Source organism: Aphidius gifuensis, linkage group LG1 (genome assembly GCF_014905175.1).
Source record: "Aphidius gifuensis isolate YNYX2018 linkage group LG1, ASM1490517v1, whole genome shotgun sequence".
Lineage (NCBI taxonomy): Eukaryota > Metazoa > Arthropoda > Insecta > Hymenoptera > Braconidae > Aphidius > Aphidius gifuensis.
The window spans coordinates 7,278,679-7,300,145 of record NC_057788.1 but is presented as its reverse complement, the minus strand read 5'-3'; the positions used below and the strand labels follow the sequence as shown (position 1 = coordinate 7,300,145).

The 21,467-nt window shown below is 26.7% G+C and overlaps 1 protein-coding gene across 3 annotated transcripts in view; it reads right to left on the bottom strand.

Moving 5' to 3' along the window:
• The window catches only part of LOC122847441 (zinc finger protein 608), a 39,453-nt gene extending 18,520 nt beyond the window's left edge, over nt 1–20,933 (bottom strand). For 2 of the 3 annotated variants that reach the window (XM_044145122.1, XM_044145124.1), the window contains exons 1-2: nt 20,084–20,933; nt 1,495–4,541 (exon numbers count right to left, since the gene is read on the bottom strand). In XM_044145122.1, the coding sequence (XP_044001057.1) occupies nt 1,495–3,990 (2,496 nt within the window). In that variant the 5' untranslated portion in view covers nt 3,991–4,541; nt 20,084–20,933. The remainder of the gene's footprint in view (nt 1–1,494; nt 4,542–20,083) is intronic. The other variant, XM_044145123.1, reaches the window with a different exon arrangement.
• Nucleotides 20,934–21,467: the final 534 nt, after the last annotated feature.

Here is a 21,467-nt window from a genome sequence, read left to right as displayed (position 1 = left end):
TTAACACCAACCGTGTTTTTCTTTATCATTATAACAATAGAAAATAAAAAAAGATTTATTTTTTAATCTTATATAGTTGCGAGAATGAAATTTCGTATTTTTTTTTTTTTTTTAAACTAAAAAGCAAAGAATAAAAAGAAAAAAAAAATTGAAAAAGTATTTTATTTAAAAAAGAAAGAGGGTGTTTTTACGGTGTCGCAATTTCGTGGTGAAAGCTTGGCAAGAGGTGAAACGAGGCAAGAGGAAAACAGGAAAAGGAAACGAAGGAGGCAAAGTCAAGGAATCGTTGAGATAGGAGCTTGATATGAAGTGAAAGGTGTAGGGATAATAGTTAAATATATATATATATATAATGCAATAGTTGTAGTAGTATAGTAGTAAAGTATAGTTGAATGCATGGAACAACCCTCTATATCAGCCAACCACCGTCACCATCGGCTTTTGCTCGCGCCCCAGTGTTTGTTCGTGTAGTCATTCGTGTGTTCGCGGGGGCGGAGACCGCAAAGTATTGATTTCAACCCCTCTTGCACATAGACCCCAGCCCTTTTCCTCCCCATCAAACCAGCCTGTAACTTTTTCATCAGTATGTATATGCGTAGACACACAACTCATAGACACATAGATATACATATATCCACACAAAGCATCTACAATTTACTATACATATTATTTTACCAACATTCGACACGACAAACTATACAGCTATATATATAACATTTCCTCTTCATCGACCGACCAATCATCCTCAATGTTTGTCCATTATATTGACAACATGTAATTTGCCATTTTACACACAATCCTGTTGCACGACAAAAATAAAATATAGCAAAAAAAAAAAAAAACAAATAAATAATAATTTTAATCATAAATATAAAACACGGTTTATAATGAGCTATCAACGGTTACTTGATATAAAAGTTTTTTTTTTTTTTTATTTATTTTCACTCTCAATAAATAGAGTTGGTAAATGTGCAAATGGCAATATATAAAGTGGAATGATTATTGGTAATTTATAAATTATAATGGATTGAGAGTTATAAATAATATTGATGTTAAAGTAAAAAAAAAAAAATAAATAAAATTGATTAATCTACTTGATTTGCGATTATAAGTAGAACAATCAAAGGGGGATAAAAAATAAAAATAAAATCAAGATTATATTGCAATATTGTTATTTTATGATAATCATTTGATGTATATCAAATAATTAAATAATGAAAAGTCTATTAAGAAAGTAGTTTAATAGCTTGTTAAATAGTTACTGATAGCTAATTGGCAAAAAATATTATTAGATAAAAAAAAAAAAGAGTATACGAGTATCAAAGTATATAAACGTATATCAATTATATATAATAGTGTTTATGTTGTGTATTTAAAAAAAAAAAATATAATCATCAATCATCTACAGCTATCGTCAATTTCCATCATCATCTTCATTGAATTTATCATCATCATCATCATCATTGTCATCATCATGATCATCAGCTTACTCACCTTTGGTTCAGAATTTGAAGTTTTCATTTTTTTAGCTGGTGGCGGACTACATTCCGCTGTATCCATTGTCTCGTCTGTTGTTGTATTGTTGATATTTGATCCAGGCACTGTTGCAACTTTTGTTGGTTCAATTTTAACTGATGAACCAGTTGTTGTTGTCGTTGTTGTTGTTGATGCTGGACTTGGTGGTGGACATGGTACTGTTGCACTAGTTGCTGGTGAACCAGAATTATTAGTAGCACTACCACCAGTACCACTATTGTTGGCACTATTATTATTATTATTATTATTATTGTTGTTACCAACAACACTTCCACCTATTCCTATTGTTCCTCCTCCTCCTCCTGCACTAGTTCCACTACTGCCACTATTAGCACCACCACTACTACCAACACTGCCACTTCCACTGCCACCACTACTACTATTACTATTACTATTATTACTACTATTACTATTATTATTACTATTATTATTGTTGTTGTTATTACTAGTAGTATTATTAGTATTACTAGTATTACTATTATTACTGCCACCGCCACTAACACCACTACCACCACCACCATTACCACCAACTTGTGAAACAGAAAAAGCTGTTCTTGATGATGGTGATGGTCCCTGAGTTTGTTGGGGTGCAATTGCAGAAGGGTTTTGTCCTTGAGTTTGTGCTGTTGCACCCGATGATAAATTTTGTGTTTGTGAGACAGGCCTAGTTGTGCCATTCATCTCTGGTTTATTTTGTTGGGGTGTATGATTGCTCTGTGGCTTATCATGTTTATCTCTTGCTTTGTCACGTCTGTGACCACTTGAGCCACGTTTTGAACCAGCAACAGTTTGTCCAGATGACGCTGATGCTGGTGAGTGAGGTTTTGATTTATTTGATGATGAGGAATTATTACCAATATCAACAATTGAATTTTGTGAAGATTGTGATGTAGATAATGTTGATGATGATGATGTGGATGAGGTTGATGATGTTGATGATGAGGAAGAGGAAGAATTTGATGAAGATGAATTAGCATTTGTATCAATTGTTGTTACATTATTACCAACATTACTAATACCACCACTACCAACACCACCACTACTAACACTACCAACACCACCAACATTAACATTAACACCTACACTACCAACACCACCATTAAGTTCATTTGATTTGACAATTTCATGTTTGGCCTCGCTTGTTTTTGAACCTGGTTTTGTTCTTTTGATCTTCATTTTGAGGCCTTTGTCGACGGTTGCCGAATGTTCAACAGCCATTTTTCCAGGAATACCAGAGTTCGTGTGTACCGCGTTTACCGCGCCGGGTTGTGGTTTCCCGGTTGGACCGTTGCCCGTTGAATTATTACAAACTGATGCTGAATTAACGTTTCCCGTAATACTCGTATTATTAACCGAGTTAACTCCACTACCAGCACCAGCACTATTATTATTATTATTATTATTACAATTAATATTATTATTATTTATATTATTACTATTATTGTTATTAGTGATACCAACACTATTACCAATACCACTATTATTACTAGTAGTGGATGATAAAGAATTTGAATTTAAGCCGCAAGACGGCGACGACGATGACGACGAGGACGATGATGATGATGATAATATAGATGATGATGATGATGATGAACAAAACGACGATGATTGATTATTTAAATTGCCAGTAACAGACGTTGAATTACTATTTATATTATTTATATTGTTATTACTATTATTACTATTATTATTATTATTACTGTTGGTATTGTTGCTGTTACTGTTGTTGCAATTAATGCTGTTGTTGTTGTTGTTATTGTTGTTGTTGTTGATGTTGTTGTTGTTGTTGTTTTGACTTACTGTATTATTTTGATTGTGACTACAATTATTTGTTGTCGCTGCTGCCGAGGCAGGCGTTGAAGCCATCCCGTTTCCCGCACTCAATTTTTCGTCTCTCGTCTTCTCAATGTCAGCGTCAAGATCAATTATTAAATCACCAATACCAATGTCCCATTCATTGTCGTCGTATTCAAAGTTGTTGGTTGCATTCGTCGCAGCCGTATCCGTATTTCCAACGTTAGCAGCCACTGTGCTTGCTTTCAAATTTTTCAACTTTTCCGGTTGATTTTTTCGGCTGATTTTATTATTTTTACTTGTACTAATATTATTATTATTATTATTATTATTACAATTACTACTTATACTGTTGCTGCTGCCGCTACTGCTGCTGCTGCTGCTACCACCGCCACCACCACCGCTACTGACAACAACACTATTATTATTATTAATATTACTACTACTACTACTGGTAGTTGGTGGTGACGTTATTGTAGATTTTGTTGTTGTAGTTGTTGTTGTAGTTGTCGTTGTTGATTGTGTCAATGGTAATGAGGTTGTTGATAAAGACAATTTTGATGATAATGTTGATGTTACGTGTGATGTTAATCCAGCACACGGCAAATTTCCTTTGCGATTAACGTTAGGGAGGCGACCGCCTATTGGCGTGGTCGCCATGCCCTTGGAACCGTTTCCTCGGCGCCCGCCAGCCTGGCCACCGATACAACGCCTTTTTCCTCCGGTCCCAAACAGGATCCGCTGGTAAATGCGTATGAACCCCGACCACCGCCCGCGAGACGATCTCCGTCCATCGAACACATCACTCCTGTATCTCCTGTATATCTCCAATCACTCGGCACAACTACAAACTCACTTGACTATTTTTTTTTTTATATTCCTTTTTTTTTTTAAATTTATTTGTTTCCTCACTTTTTTTTTTTTTTTTTAAATCATTTATATCATTTACACTTCTTTTGTAATAAAAAAAAAAAACCAACACTTTTATTTTTTCTTTTTATAAAAATCTTATTAAATTAAAACATCATCACTTTTTTATTTTATTTCATCACTAAATTATCATTATATTTATCACAGCCACTTGTCACCATCACTCGTAAATGATAATTATCAATCCCTTATTATTATTATTATTTTCATTGATGATTCATCACTGGGTTATCCTTTTTTTTTTTTTTTTGACAATAAATAACATTGTCATCAGTCGAAATCTGTAACAAAAAAAAGTAAAAAAAATTGAATAATGATAATTAATTAATTTATTATATATAATATGCATTAATTTTATTATTTGATATTTTAATATTCAATTTAAATTTATATATTCATGTGTATATATATAAGATGATGTACATGAAGACTAGTTAGATAGATATAGACACGACCTCCTCTCCATTTACTTTGCCAACAAATTGGTATTCCCACTTGGGTAGGAATTCGTGTCAGAGAACGATTAATTTTACTGGCGGCATTTTGGCAACAATCCAAAATTTATATGTCGCATCCTAGACACTATACCTTTTGTCATTGTATTTTGAAAACTCAACTACTTTACTTATATATACTATATGTATTTTTATTTTTTTATTAAATCAATTGCTTGTCATTCTCGTGTTGCTTAAATTTTATAAAAATTTTTTACTTAATTAACAATTAAGCATCAGTTCAACTTGATAATTTAGTATTTAAAAATCAAATTATTTTTTACATGTGAATTACATATAATTTATTGTCGACTTTTACATTTAAACATAAAGCTTTTTTTATTTTTTTTTTTTACTTTTCGTGATTATGTGCCAAAATAAATTGAGATCAAAAGCATTTAAATAAAAAAAAGTGTGTCGAGAGTAACTTTGTATATTGAGACAAACTTGTACAAATATTATAAATTATATAAAATAATATAATTTAATAATAAAAATTTTAAATATATTTCTAAATGTCAGAGAGTAAAATATATATCATTTTTCTGGTTGATTATTATTGTCTATATGGTTATGGATATATTTAAACAACACCAGCATATTAACAAAATAAAACAAACTTTCTAAACTTGGCACATTGTGTATGTGTGTGTGTATTTGAATTGGCTTTTATTTGGCATACAGCAGCATGGAGCAAGCGATATCATAAAGAAAGGTGTGGTGTCTAAGAGTCATAAATAAAAGACGCTCAATGAACAGCAAACAAAAGAGAGAATATTATTGTCTCAGCAATTTACAACTTTGTCATCGTAGAAATGAAAAAAAAAATATATATTTATATATATTTAAAAAAATAAAAAACACAAAAATGCAGTTTTATATATAGTTTTAGACTATTATCTGATTTACTTCAAAGCATTTCAACACCTCATTCATTTATTAAAATGAAAAAAAAAAAAAAAATGAACAAGTTCGAAGCCTGGCCAAAACAGGAAGCACAGAATAAAATTTCTAAAGCAAGCATATAGAATATAAGAGCCATGTACCACAAAAGGAAAGTTGTGAGTGAGTAAGAGAGCAAGAGAATAAAACAGTTTGAAAAGTGATTTAAATCACTCTGTACTAAGACATAAGTGGGAAGTAAATGAAAAAAAAAAATATATACATAAAACAAAATAAGATAATAAGACAAAAACATTGAATATCAATGTTGTAGTAGAATTTGTGTATAAAAAATAAAAATTTCAAATGAAAGTATGATATTTATTTAGTGAGATTCCACGTGATGAAAATAGTATAAATTTATTTTCTTTTTTTTTTATTATCTTTTATCATTGTCTTTATTATATTCATTTTTTAATGGCCTTTTTTTTTTTTATTATCTGTATTTCTACTGTCATAATAACAAAAAAAAAAAATTTTAAAATAATAAAAATAAAACTGCGGTTTGTATGTGCCATATGCCCACCAGTTTTTCTCCTTATATGCACTTGCATATTCACACATGCAAATTCATATATTTCAATACAAAAAAACCTGAAAAAAAAAGACACATAAACAACGACCCCAAAAAGCTACGATATAGCAGATGCTTTGCAATTGCACTGGCTCATGTATTCTCTCTCATTTTTCTCTCCCCATGTTCATTTTTTATTGTTGTTGGTATTTTTATTATTATTATTTTAATTCATCATACTATTTTCTTCACTTGGCTAACACAAGAGCAGTAAAATAAATCACCGGTATAAATTTTTTTAAAAATTTTATTTATCTATTTGCTTTTTTTTTTTTTTCTCTGAGGTATTTTGAATATCGTTTTAAAAGTTTTTTTAAAAAATGACAAAAATTAACACATATAAATATAATTTATAAATATGAGTAATTTGTAATAAAGACTACTATGTAAAATACATGTTATTAAATATATATACATATAACAGAAAAGCAAGAATGGCACACTCGGCAACATGAAAGCCAAATGCATATATATAGATTTATACAGACACGCAAACTCAACAGTTCACATGGCCTTTCCCACCTGAGGGCTTTGTCAGAAACTGCATCAGCAAAATATAACTAACTACATTTATACTCTCACAAACAAGCTATACAAAGATACTCCATAACTATATACATGATTTGAATAAATATTAGAAAACATAAATTTAATATTTATAATTTTAAAAATATTGATAAATTCAATTAAATTAAGAAAATTATTTATTTAAATTTATTTGCAAGTTATTTTTTAAATTTAATTCTAATTTTTTATTTTATTTTTTGTTGCAGATTAATCGTGGATTTTTTATTGTCAACTGGAATAAGGGTGAGTTTAATATAAATATTTTTTTTCTTTATTTTATATTGAGATGATAAAGCTTTTATTGGATCAAGTATTTTCTGTTAAATTTTCACGTTAATATACGACTAACATGAAATGTTATGAAATATGTTTGATTGAAAATTGTGTTATGGGTGTATTGCATAGTTGAGTTCCATATTGTATCAATATATTATCGTTCATTGAACTATTGGAAAATCAATTTCCCTCTTGAGCTGGACAAAAGCTACTCAATCATAAATACACGTAAACAGTATTAGGCATTAATGCTGTATACACAATAACTTCCCCTTAATATAACTTTATCTAAAATCAAAACAGATGATAGTTAAAATGTAGTTTAAATATAGTTATATAATACTAAGTTGAAAATTATGTCAACTTAATGTTTCATTACATCTGTCTTGTCTGGTGATGGGTGTGTTTTTGAAATGAAGATAATTTGATAGCTAAAATTTAAAAGTGAGAATAGAATATCAAAATAAAACAAGGGGAGAATAAATTTTGACAACAGTATTAGGGTTGGTCACATTATACATACACAGATATGATAAAGGGATCAAAACCATTTGAATAATTAAATGGCTATGGAAACTGTAAAAGTAAACTTAATATTCAATTTTATTTTTAGAAATAAAATATATAAATATAATTCTAGCAAATATATCAATATCTTATATATACAATTTAATTTTTTTATTTGTTTAAAGATAAAAGATCAAGCGTGAATAAAAAAAAAATATATATAAAAAGATAAAAGATAAAAAAAAAACATATGATGCTAAAAATTAATGAAGCTTTTGATTCGATATACTGATAATATATAAGTTTGCGTGTACACACGCAAGCAAATAAGTAGCAAATGTAATTGTATTTGTATATAAATACATGTACATATATACATCAGATAGATGGAGAGTTAATTTTATGTGTATATGTGTGGAACTTGAGACACGATACCAATTATGAGCAACGCTCTTGGGCGGGAATATGGTCTATGGCACAAATGTATATTATAAATATTATATATAAATAACAATGTTGTTACGTACAAGTATATATGTGTGGGTTAAAAAATATTTTATTAAAATATTTATATGTGTCTGTGTAAAAAATATACAAGTAAAATGATGCTCATAGCAAAGAGGTGGTAGCACGAGCCAGTTACTCATCACTTTGGGAACCCCTTTAGGCATATACTTAAGTGGCTGACAAGTATTTCCGGCAATGCGTACGCACTCGTCTCTCGTTACAGTTTTCTACTAGACGATCATCATGTTTATCATAATGCTAATAATAATAATAATGATGATAAAAAATTATTATGAGAGTTACTAATAGACACGAGCTTTTTTTTTTTTTTTTATTTTTTAAGGGTCATATAAATATCAAAGAATTATATCTATCTACCACATCAATTATATCAATAAAAAGTTTTATTTATTTTTTTCTTTTTTCTTTTAATTAATTAATAATTTTATTTTGCATGTTTAATAGCAATTTCTTGGGTAATTTTAATTTGTAATTTTCATCAGTTAAACTACTGCTGTATATATTTATACAGTTGTAATCGAAAGAAAAAAAAAAAAAAATTAAATTTAAAATTCATTAAATTTTTTATTTAAATTTGTGTTATTAAAGTTTTTTTTTTTTTTTTTCTTCTTCAAATAACATTTTATGTTGATTTTTAATTTTAAATAAAATAAAATTACTGGAACAAAAAATGAGGTGATGATAAAGATTGCCATCGACATTTTTTTAAATATATATATTATTTTTTTATTTTTTTTTATTATATAATTTAAGTCTTGGGTTCGTATATTTAATATACTGATTATTATTAGATGTATATATAAAAGAGGTATAGAAATAAATACATTTTTTCAATACTTTTATTATAATGAATTGAGTTAAAGAAAGAAAAAGAAAAAAAAAAGGGTGAGAAGCAATGAGAAAAGTTAGTTTATATGTCGTAGGACGTATACGACCCTTGGCCCCAACCAAAGAGATCGCAAACCCAAGAGGCTTAATACACTCTCACAAATATTTATAGAATACACGAACACACATACACACTTGTATTATTATTCAAGTATAATTTGACGCCATTTCCGGGATAGTATAAATTTTATTTTTATATCATTTGTACAAGAATGATTGCGTACATTGTTCACAGACACTTAAACATTTGTCAATTAAAATGTCAATTTGTCATTTCCGTTATATGAAAAATTAAATGTTTTATTGATCAAAATAAATATACACTAAAAGCTCTCACACACAGTATAATAAAAAAAAAAATAACAACAATAATAATAATACTATTTTTCGGGAAAACTTTATAATGATTAATTTATTTTTTAAATGAAAAATTTTCATTTCTTTTTATTATATTAGAAATGAATTTATTTTATCATAAAGAAAAAATATTGAAATAAATTTTTAAACAATACAAAAGCTTTAGATTTATGCTGGTATTTTATGTGTTTACATACTAATATAGGGGTGTATTATCTTTATTACATATATATATTTTATTGTCTATATAGATGCATGTATGTGTTTAATCCCCATCAGGTAATATTTCAGGTTTCAATGTTAAATTTTCAAACTATGCAATATACACAAACACATTAAAATATACACACATGTATTTTCATGATAAATAATATCTATATATGTATGAGAGTAAAATTGTACGTGATTTTGTATATAATGTTGCTTTACTCGTCCATGAAATCATAAATATTTATATGATAAAAAAATACGTGCAATGCATTATATATGCGTACGAATTTTTAACGTGTATTGAATATAACTTTGTCTTGACCAAATGTCAGCTGAATATACATATATATTATATTAAGTCAAATATATATATCAAATATTATATTTACTTGTCATTTTTAAACATTTATATGTTTATTAAAATTAACATTTTATAATGAAATTTAAAATAACATTATGAATAAATTAAATAAATAAATTTTTAATTGGTATATTTTTATTTCAACTCAAATTAGTTGATGAGGTTGTTATGTAAAGACGCATGGTTTATTGAAGAATGTTTGGGGGATTATAATCGAAAACTTGTCTTGATGGTTTTTTTTTTTTTCAAGATGAAGAGAAGAGAAGAGAAAAAAAAGTCTTGATGGGTGGTTTATTATATACGTGTATCATCATTTGAGCTTGAAAGAAAATAAATTAGTCTTATAAAAGAGCAGAGAGAAGAAAGATGTACAATGATTTTAAAGATACTTTTGCGAATTAGGGAAACGAGAAACGATTTATTTTTGTGTATATATAGATGTATTTGATGGTGTAAGTTTGACCACCCAAAAATATATAATGTATTTAAGAAAGCAGTGTCTCTCAAATTAATTTCATTCAAAAAATAATATTAAAAGTTGGTGAATTAAATTTCTTACTTATAGTTTGGCATGACCTCGAGACATTATAAATTATTTTTTATTCGGTTGTCACTTTATTCAATGGATTTCTTTTACTTTTTAATTTTTTTATTTTGTCATGATATATTAACTAGTCAAATTTAATTGAAGCAATTTTATTCTCCATTGATAATACTTGAAATATAAATTAATTTTTCTTTTTTTATATAGTACATAAAGCTCTCAATTATTATAAATTTATTTTTTTCTATTTAAACTTATAATTTAGTTTATATAAATAAAAATATATTCAAGTAGAAAAATTGTATATTTATATTAAAAGTTTTCGGAATCATGTACTTTGCTATTTTATTTTTTTTTACTAAAATAAAAACTTTAAAACTAAAAGTATAATAATAAAAAAAATAGAAGAAAACATACAATGTATATAAATTATACAATTGTTTCAATAAAAAAATAAATCAATAATAACAAGGGTCAATTGAACTGTGTCACAATTTTAGAGCATTAGAAAAAACAAAAAAAAAAAAAACTTGAAATTAATTTGAGTAGATAAGTACGATGGTATATTTAAATAAATTATTATTCAAACAAAAAAATATTATGAAAAAAAACAATAATATAATAATAATAAAAATAGAAAATATTTTTTAAGAAATGTTGACAAACCTCTTGGTTGGTTGGATGATAAACCAAGGTTTTTGAATGGATAAACTAACACAAAATAACTATTCAAATATAAATTCAGATATATGTATGAGTTACACAAATACATGAACATAGTCTAGCTGTCCTTGTACCAACACTGAATGATGTTTAAAAACTACTCGAGTCGTCGACTCTTCTTCTCGTAAATATATACGACAACGACGAATTCACTGAATAAAGATTACGACGTGCCAAAAACTTTTTATTTTTTTTTTGGCTCACACTAAAGTCCCTGTGGCAATAAGAATTTTTATACTGAAAAATTTTTATTTCAATATATTATAATAATAATAGTTACAAAAAAATAATATCAAGTTATTATTTTTTTTTGTATTGATTTTTTTCACACATACAAAATCATTGTATGTATTATTATTTTTTTTTTTTCATTTTTTAAAAGATGCTTATCATTATTACCATATATCTGACACTTGAATCTTGACAACTTTAACGTTCAAAATAATCTCAGTCATCTAATCATAACTGATGGTAGATAAAAATCATGATAGAACATATTATTGATATTTTTTTTTTTAATAAACTCTTGTTTTTTGTGTTGACTCATAAAGTTTGAGTCAATGTTTTAATATAAATATTACCGAGGACATGATATCAATATACTTGGTAAAAAAAAGACAACAAATCTAACAAGATTAGACAAGATATTATTGGTAATGACTAATTAGTTTTTGTATATATAAATATGCTCCAAGAAGCAATAGAGCAACATGATTTAAAAAAATTTACAAGTTAATACGATAACACTGAATTTATAGGTAGCTACTGATAAAATTAAATAATATTAATAATAAATTTAACGATTGATTTTATATTTATTTGATTTATATTTTTTATTATATCAAATAAGTCATTTAAAATATATTTAAAATATCAAACAACTGATTATGTATTATTTAAAAATATAAACACTCATATTAAACAAGGTTTTAGTGTATTTATATTACTGATAAATAAAAGTCATATTATTATTATTATCGTCACTGACTCACTGACATGTATCGATAATAAAAAATAAAAAATATTTCAAAGTTAAAACCAAGCACTTGCAATATATATATATATTTTTTTCATTTTAGTTTTTTCTTTTTAACTTTGAAATAAATTATGTAATCATTAGTTTATTGCTTAATGATTAAACTTGATGACAAATTTCATGTGGTAATTGTTACCTTCAATTATATTGTTTATATATTTACTCCCACTTTTAAACTATCACACGACCTCTTTCACGCGGATTTCCATGAACACAACAAACACGCAAACTTGCCTGCGGGAGTTTCGATGTTTGTACGTATAATCAAGGAAAAAAAAAAAAAGACAATTTATTTGTGCTACTGGTAATACTTTTCCTCTGCAAATAAACATGTTTTTTTTTTTTTTTTTCTTATTTTTTCTCTTGTTTTATATGTGTTTTTTTTTTTTTTTTTAAATATATAAAATGTAGAATGAGAAACTGAGAAATCAGAACAAGGACATTGTCATGGCCTTCAAATCAATTTATATTTCTTACACAAAAAAATAAATTGATAATAATTTTATAAAAATAAATAATCATTCAATGAAACATCAATATAAAAAAAATAGTTTTAAATAATCATTAGAGCAATTTTATAACATCAAGACAATGATTTTCTTGTTGCGCTAATGTAAGCGTGAAAATTTTTAAATAGTTTTGAAAAAAAATAAAAGATTTAAAGCTATGATTACAAAGTCTCAATGACCGGAAATAGCGGATTTTAGTTACGTCGTTGATGCCAACAATGGAAACCGGTAATTTTAGTAAAGTACAAAACTGTCAGTATATGAAAAAAAAAAAATAAAAAATAATCTACGAAAGATTGAACTAAATGAAAATTATGGATTAAAAAAAATAGGCATTAAAGTTAAAAAAGAAACAAAAAGCTTGACTAATTTTTTTTAACTTTTCATAAAGATATAAAAAAAAAAAAAAAATTACTAGCCAAGCAATGTTGCATCCTTTTTATGTTGATCTCATAATCATGACCCTTTGAATTTTCCATCCGAGTTCATCAACGATGGCCGTGTGAAACGAGTAAATCCTCTTTGGGGTTTTGAACTATATATAATGTAGAAATTGTGCACGTGCATACAAAAAAAAAGCTCTTTTTGTCCAATCACGAAAGCCGGATTACACAATAAAAATACATAACAATGTGAAACATTGTATTTAATCAAAAAAACAATAATAATATTAAACTAATTTGCAAATAGAATAAAAAATAATAAAAGCGAGTTTCAACAAAATAAAGTAAATAAAAGATAAAAAAAATTGATTGAAAATAATAAACATAATAGATAGACAAATAAAGTATATGTGTGAGTGATTGTGTAATTGTGTGTGAGTTAATAAAAAAGTAGGAGAAAATATGTAGGCGCAGAAGCACATGGCTAGTCGTATTTAATCGATCGAAAAAAAAAGCACCCACAATAGTGTGCAAGTGAGATGAATTTAACTTGAGATAAATAAAATAATGTATAAAAAAAATAAAACAGCAATATATTACAATTCAAAACACGTACATTCGACTGAACATATCACGAATAAAATGTTATAAAACACATTCGACAAAGTCGCTTTAGTCCCTTCTTACTAATGTGGCCATCGTGAAGCTACACTTAACTCCAAATTGCTATATAATACCTTGATACAAGCTGGTGGTAAGCCAATGTATTTTTTTTATTTTTTTTTCACCTTTCTTTCTTAATTCTTTTCAAATTTTTTTAACTTAACATTTTCAAGTTGAGTCGGTTATTATATATCCATATTTTATATAAATGTTTGCGTGTATGATGGGCGCATTTGGCTATCGATTTCTTTTTTTATATTATCTGCGTCTCAATAAATTGAATTTTCAAGGTCGAAATAATGAATGACAATATAAGATAAATTATGAAAAAGATGATTTTATAATTTAAACAATATTGTATATATTTTTTTATCGTAAAATTTATTTTTATTAATACTTTGTTGAATTATTAAGTTGTTTTTTTTTTTTTTCCTTTTAAATTGTATAATAAAAGTTATTACAGATTATTTTATTACAATGATGTTATAACTGCTATTAGTTGACATACTTTAATGCCTGATTTAGCTGATATGAATTTTCAAACTATAACGATAATAATTTATGAGATCGCGACACTAAACCAGCACATATGTATAGTGTAAATTTTTTATTATGTATACTACTTTATAGTCAATGAGCATTATTTAAAATTACGTCGTGAAAAAAAAATGCTACAAAGTTTGTTGGTTATTAAAAAATACATAAATGACATGAAAAAATTTTAAAAAATATCAATAAGTCATGTTTTTGAAATATAAATACATGTTTAACTAAAGCATGAAGAAATAAAAATAAAATTACATAAATAATAGTATAAATAAAGTTTTATTTGTTTTATTTATTTATTTTTTTGTTTTGATAAATAATTTGTGATTGTTTAATGATAACAATATTGTGATGACGTCAAGTAATGTAATTTGATAAAAAAACAAAATACATTTATATGCGGTTATGTGTATATATAAATATAAGTAACCAAAGAATAAATATAAAAGAAAAAAATAAATAAAAACTTTATAAGATAGTTTCAAGTTGACGTTCACGAGAAATTCTCTGAGAGAGTCGTGAAGTCTCGAGAGTTTCAAGTTGCTGTGGCTAATTGCATGACCTTAAACGAACTATCTCGTCACATACACGTAATGTATGTGTATGTGGTATGTACACATACACATATACACATTTACTGTATGACAACAAGGCCGATATATGCTTCCGTTCTTCTCTTTTTCTATTACGTTTTTTTCTTTTTTTTCAAACACGTAATCAATGTCAATCATTTACGGAAATTTAATTATAAAAAGTATTAGATTCAAAAAATATATATTTTCTATATTGATAGTTTAATAAATAAATAAATAAGCATAGGTATTTTTGAATTTTAAAATTGTATAATAATCGCAGGGTATAACGATATTTTTGTGTTGAAAAGGGTGAGCATACATGGGATCTATATATAATTATGAATAATAAATTGGCCGCCCTAATATTGACATAAACTACTAGCAACGAAATTTGTTGTATGTATATGAATGTTTGTGTTATACTGTCAAACATTATAGTATTAGTATTAAAGACACAAATTTTAATTATTATCAAGTAAATATTTAATTGTTGTACACAATTAAATATACGTTAGTAACAATAATAGTGTATAAAAAAATATTGTCAATTTAAATATTAATTATCTTGACTTTATAATTATTAAAAAAATAAAAATTAAATTCACCAAGTAGATAATTATTTAACTTTGTAACGTCATATATTTAAAAAGAATTAAATGAAAAAAAAAAAACAAGATAATTTTAATACAATCTCAAGTGGAATTTTGTGGTATATAATAAGAGTGCGTGCGTGTGGCAAACCCACAATTGATACAAAACTATATATAACGAATAAAACCCACGACATACATTCTACCTCAAAAGCCATGTATATTGAATGCATATTTTTTTTTTTTTTTTTTTTTTATTATTAAATATTTCAATAGATGTAAATATAAAAATAATAATTCACAATGGGAGCACAAAGGGGAAACGAGACCACAGATGTAGAATCAAATAATTATTCTAGCCAACACCTGGACACCTAAATTTAATCATGATAATAAAATTGATTACAAGAAATTATTTGTTTTTTTTTTACTACATACACAACAAGTATAGTCAACAAAATAGAAAAAATAAATATACATAATGCATATTGCATAATTTTGAAATGAAAAATATTCAATATAAAATACTCAACTGTGATTCAACTTAAATACATAATTAGCAAATAAATGATGTATATAATTATCACGTTGAGATGAAATATTCACGGACAATCATGATGAGCAGTCAAGTGTGAAATGTCTGTGAAACGATATCAATCGAGTGTACGGTTGAGTGCTTTCTTCATTGAAAAATTTAGTTAAAAAAAAAAGCAAAAAAAAACTATTTGTCTAATCTTCTGGTTTCTTATATATATATTATATAAAAAATGAAAAAAATAAATTCGCTTCCATATCGGTAGGGAGAAGATTTATGTGCAGTTTGCGGGCACGAGGTCGATGCTGCGGGTAAAGGGGAATTTTATAAGAAATAATAATAAAAAAAAATACCAACTGCAGCATATAAACGCGTATATTATTTTTTTTTCACTTACTCACTCACTCTTGTACACGATTTACACAAGATTCATGACTAAACTAAAAAGTCAGCGTGTGTCGAACCTAGCACGCACCACCATTTTCGGGCCAACGACTTGCCCCCAAACAACATCATTACATGTTGAATTTTATTTTTCAATTTTACAAATAAGACTAATGTGTGTTACATGAATTTTTTAATGTCCTTTACTTTTTTTTTTTTATTCAAACTAAAAACAAATGTATATATTTATTTTTTAATAATAATAATATTTTTATAACTTGTGATGTGTATAATAATAATCGACAGTAAAATAATTGAAAAAAAATATATTTAAAGAGTCATAATAATAATAATAAAACGTATATAAACTAATGTGGTATGCAAGGACAATGAAAAGGTATAGTTTGAGTAAAGTAACTGGTTAAAGCATTAAAAACAAGACGAGGGTATGGGCTATTCACCCTTTGACTGTGTAACGCATATAAACTCAACTTTCAATGTGTGTATAAATTTCAAGTAGATGTGTATTTATGTATTGTATATGAATATATTTACTAATGCATGAAAAAAAAAAAAGAAAAAAAAAATATATTAAATACAACCGGAGGCTCAACAAACGCCCACACAATTTCCGAATAAAACTTGACTCGTCGTAAATTCTTGATACCTCTTTACCCTTCTCTCTTCTCAATCCACTAAATCCTCATCAAAAACTTTGTACAGATATTCACGCCAATTTTTTTTTTTTAATTTATTTTTCATTCCCTTTTTTTTTTTAGCCAGTTATTTTGCCACCAGGCATTGATTTTTATCTCAAACATTCAACTCTATTAAACGTGAATTTTAACGCGACCAAGAGAACCACCGACACTCATTAATTTTTATCAGCCAATTCATTACAATGAAATGCTAAAGCCAATTAGCCTCGGGGTCATCGACGGAAAGCACAAATAATTGATAAAAAATACATTTAAAAAAACAGATAATCAACAATAACAATTATTTTTAAAATAAATAAATATTATTGTGTTTTTCTAAAATTCTACGTTAGAAAAATAAACAAGTGGTTATAAAAAAAATTTATTTCTACAAACATTATATACAATAAAAAAAAATTTATAAATAAGATATGTAAGAAAAAAGAGGGAGTAATATAAAGAAAAAAAAAAAGAATGAATTATATACTTGTGAAAAGTTGGGGACCATTGAGAATGTCTTAACAAACGCGTGTGAGTAAGTTGACTCTTATTTTGTCGTCCATCTGTCGTATGCGTGAGTCCCTTTTTCCTCCTCTTTTAGTACTACTCAACTTCCCCACGTTATTATCATTATTATCATTTTTTTTTTTTATAACCGACAATAACGTCAACTACCGTCAATTATCATCATGAAATAATTTTTATATTCATTTTGCATATATTTAAATAAATAATTTTTTTTTTCTTTTTTTAATGTATGACGTTATAAAGAAAAATAATTATCAATTTGTTGTAACTTGAATTATTTCAACAATTACAAAGTCAAGACAATTAATTAGTTGTTGTTTAAGTTGACAATTTTTACACATTATTATTGTCTCAGTGAATTGTCTATTAATTACTTGAAAATTTATTATAAATTTGTGCTTTTATAAATGACAAATTTTGTTTGAATTTAATTAACTTAAAAATAACAATACATATACAAAAATATGAGTCATTATCGATTGTATAATTTATGTTTTTACTACTAATAAATGGTTTTGTAATTTTATACATATATAAAACACATACACACATGCAAACACCAACTTGAAAATCGGCGCTAGTGATATATGTCAATATTAGGGCCAACAATTTATTTTAAAACTTGATATATTCATAAAACAACGATAACAATATAAAACATTTAAAAAAAAAAACAAATAAATAAAAGGTTAACGATAAAAATATAATACAAATGTATATTTACATGTTTTGTAACGAGAAAAACTACATAGTGAAAAACCATTTGTGAAAAATACTTTTTCGAATAAAAGAAAAGTGCATAATAGGGTATAAAAAATATACATATATGTAATAAAAAAAAAGTATCGTGTACAGAAAAAAAGTTTTCATTTTTTTTATAGTGTGCATGGGTGTGTGTATAATATATACATGAGAAAATAAGTGAAGCCAAAGTGTATATATAGCAGCTGCAAAGCTCAACACAATCATACAATTTTTTTGCTATATAAAATATGTATGTATGTGTGCAGTATGTATGGATAAAAAATATCATGTATATATAGCGTGTTAACAACATATGCTATAAAGTTAGTTGGATATATAAATGTGGGTGTGTGTGTGTGTGAACTTGTATACTTTTGAATAACTTGAAAGCAGGTTCATCCGACAAATATTATATTCAATACGTCAAGGGATCAAAGATGATCGTTTTCGCAATAAAATATTCAATATTATACATTCGTTTGATTCTGATATATATATATATGCAGTATTTATTAAATTATAAAAAATGCAAAAAATTAATACTGAGAAAAAAGAAAAAAAAAAAACCGAGACTGTTTAAATAAGTTAATTTGCTGAAACAGAGCTGTTGAAAGACTTTAAATATATATTTTTTTTTCTTGCTTCTTTTAAAACGTAAAATTAAAATAAATAAAAAAAAAGTGAAAGCAAAAATTGAGCATAGCTTAAGATAAGATAATTACTAAATGTAAAAAAAAAAAAAAACACAATAATTGGTTGGTGGAATAAAAAAATCATCATGCTTCTTGTGACTCTGTAATCGTACAAACGTAAATTTTCTGTAATCTCTTGGTACCTAAAAGTGATGCCGACAGAAGAAGAGTATAAAAGCAATGTAGAATCTCATGGCCTCGCACACGTTACACATATCCTTTGTCCGCGTGGACTATAATCCAATGTTAAAGAATCAGGAGCAAAGAGTGTGCCCAAGTGTATACCCTTAAGTATTATAAATATATATATATGCTGTATATTTTATAGGATGAGTTAGTATAGAGTAGAATGAAGCAGAAGCAAAGGGGCTTTTTTTTTTTTTTTTCTTTATATTTTATATCTCTTTTTGGCACATGCGCTTTGTAACAAGTATGACAAAGATGTTTATATATTTCAAAGTGAGATAAAGTATATATATGTATGCGAACAAGATGAGACTACAGGGAGTTGGTCGGTTGCAATACACAGAGCAAGGGAAAAAAAAAAAAAATTCAACAGAAACATAGAGAGATGGTTACAAATACAAACTCACAAATGTTATACACACTGGACCAGTAGAGATACTGTCAGTGAAAATGAGAAAGATACTTTGATAAAATGAGAAAGACAAAATCAGCCCCGGATATCGAAAAGCTCTCGTTGAATCACGTCACCAGCTTCTACCATCTCGTGGCAACTTTACGAAACAAATGGTTGCTTTTAAAATCCAGTCAAAGTATAAATAATGATAATAATAATGATAATAATAATAGCAGTAGTAATAATAATAAACCATTGAATTGGAAATAAGTAGAAAAAAAGAAATTAGAGAATAGAGAAATTTTTGACTTTTTCATATTTCGGAGCATTAAAATTATAATATTAATTATATTTAAGAAAAATAATATATATCAACAATTGGTACACACTTTTTTTTGGCTGATTTTTAATTTTCTATTAGCAGCAATTATTCATGTATTGGATTATCACTGTTGAAACACACACATCAATGTGTGAGTGTGCGGTTTGGAGCACGCCTCGGTTCCTCATTGAGGCGCCTCCATCCAAACGAAAACGATGGAAAAAAATTTAAAAAAAAATGCTCGAGGCGTTTTTAAGCCTCAATGCACTGTACACACATACACACACACATATTTTTTATAATATGTATGTATTATTCAGGTATACGTATATATATACACAGAATCACACAACTGTAAACTTTAAATGCGAGTCACGAGAAAAACACTCCCCAATATAAACGCGTACACATACAAATACACACAGTAATATACAGACTACATATATATATGCAGATACACTCACACAATTAATCTAGCGCCAGAATGCACATATGCACTTATACAATTGAAAACAATATTCAAATAAAATGAATGAGTGTCGTGATTGGCCGCGGCACAAAGCTGCTTTTTTTTTTATATATCAATCAATTTTATATGAATAAAAAAAATATATTTTGAAAAATAATATTGATTGATTTTATAAAATGATAAAAAAAATATTTTTTTAATTTATTTAATCACTAATCACATTAATAATTGTTTGTTGACGTTTTAGTATTTTTTGCACTTTGTATTATCCGTGATATGCAGACACTGAAATAAAAATATAATAACACACCATAGATAACAAATTAAAAATATTAAACATAAAAATTGTTTTTTTTTTTTTTTTTTTTTAAAATTTTAAATTTTATTTATTTCAATGATATACTCGTAAAAGCTTGCACACCAGGCCAACCGCTTGGCGTTTACTGAAGCATTGCGGTGCTCAACATTGCCTTTCCCCACTACATTTTAGTCTCGTATACTGGCTCGACAGTAGTGTAGCCATACGGGGTTACTTGGTATCTTTAATTTTTTTTTTTTTTTAAAATACTCCAAAATGCAAAAAACGAAATTATTATTATTTTTATATTAACAACAGCATTCTGTATCTCATATAAATATTAAAATGTTCTCGGAATAATATCATATCTTGTCAATATAAATATAAATAAATGGAATACATTCAAAGATGATCCGTAAATCCATCAGAATATTTTGGAGTATTTTTTATTTTCAAATTTTTTTATTTTTTTCAAAATATATATATATATTTTGATCAAATAAAATATTTGAGCTGATGCCAATGGTTAGAGAGCAATCTCGTTTCATCCTCTTCGAACTTGTGCGCCCTGACACGATCCTCCAATTCTACCTGCGTTAAAATATAAAAGCCGGCATCGACACCGACACAGACCAGAAAAAGACAGTGCTCCTTTTTTTTGATTTTTTTTTTATTCCTGTGCTC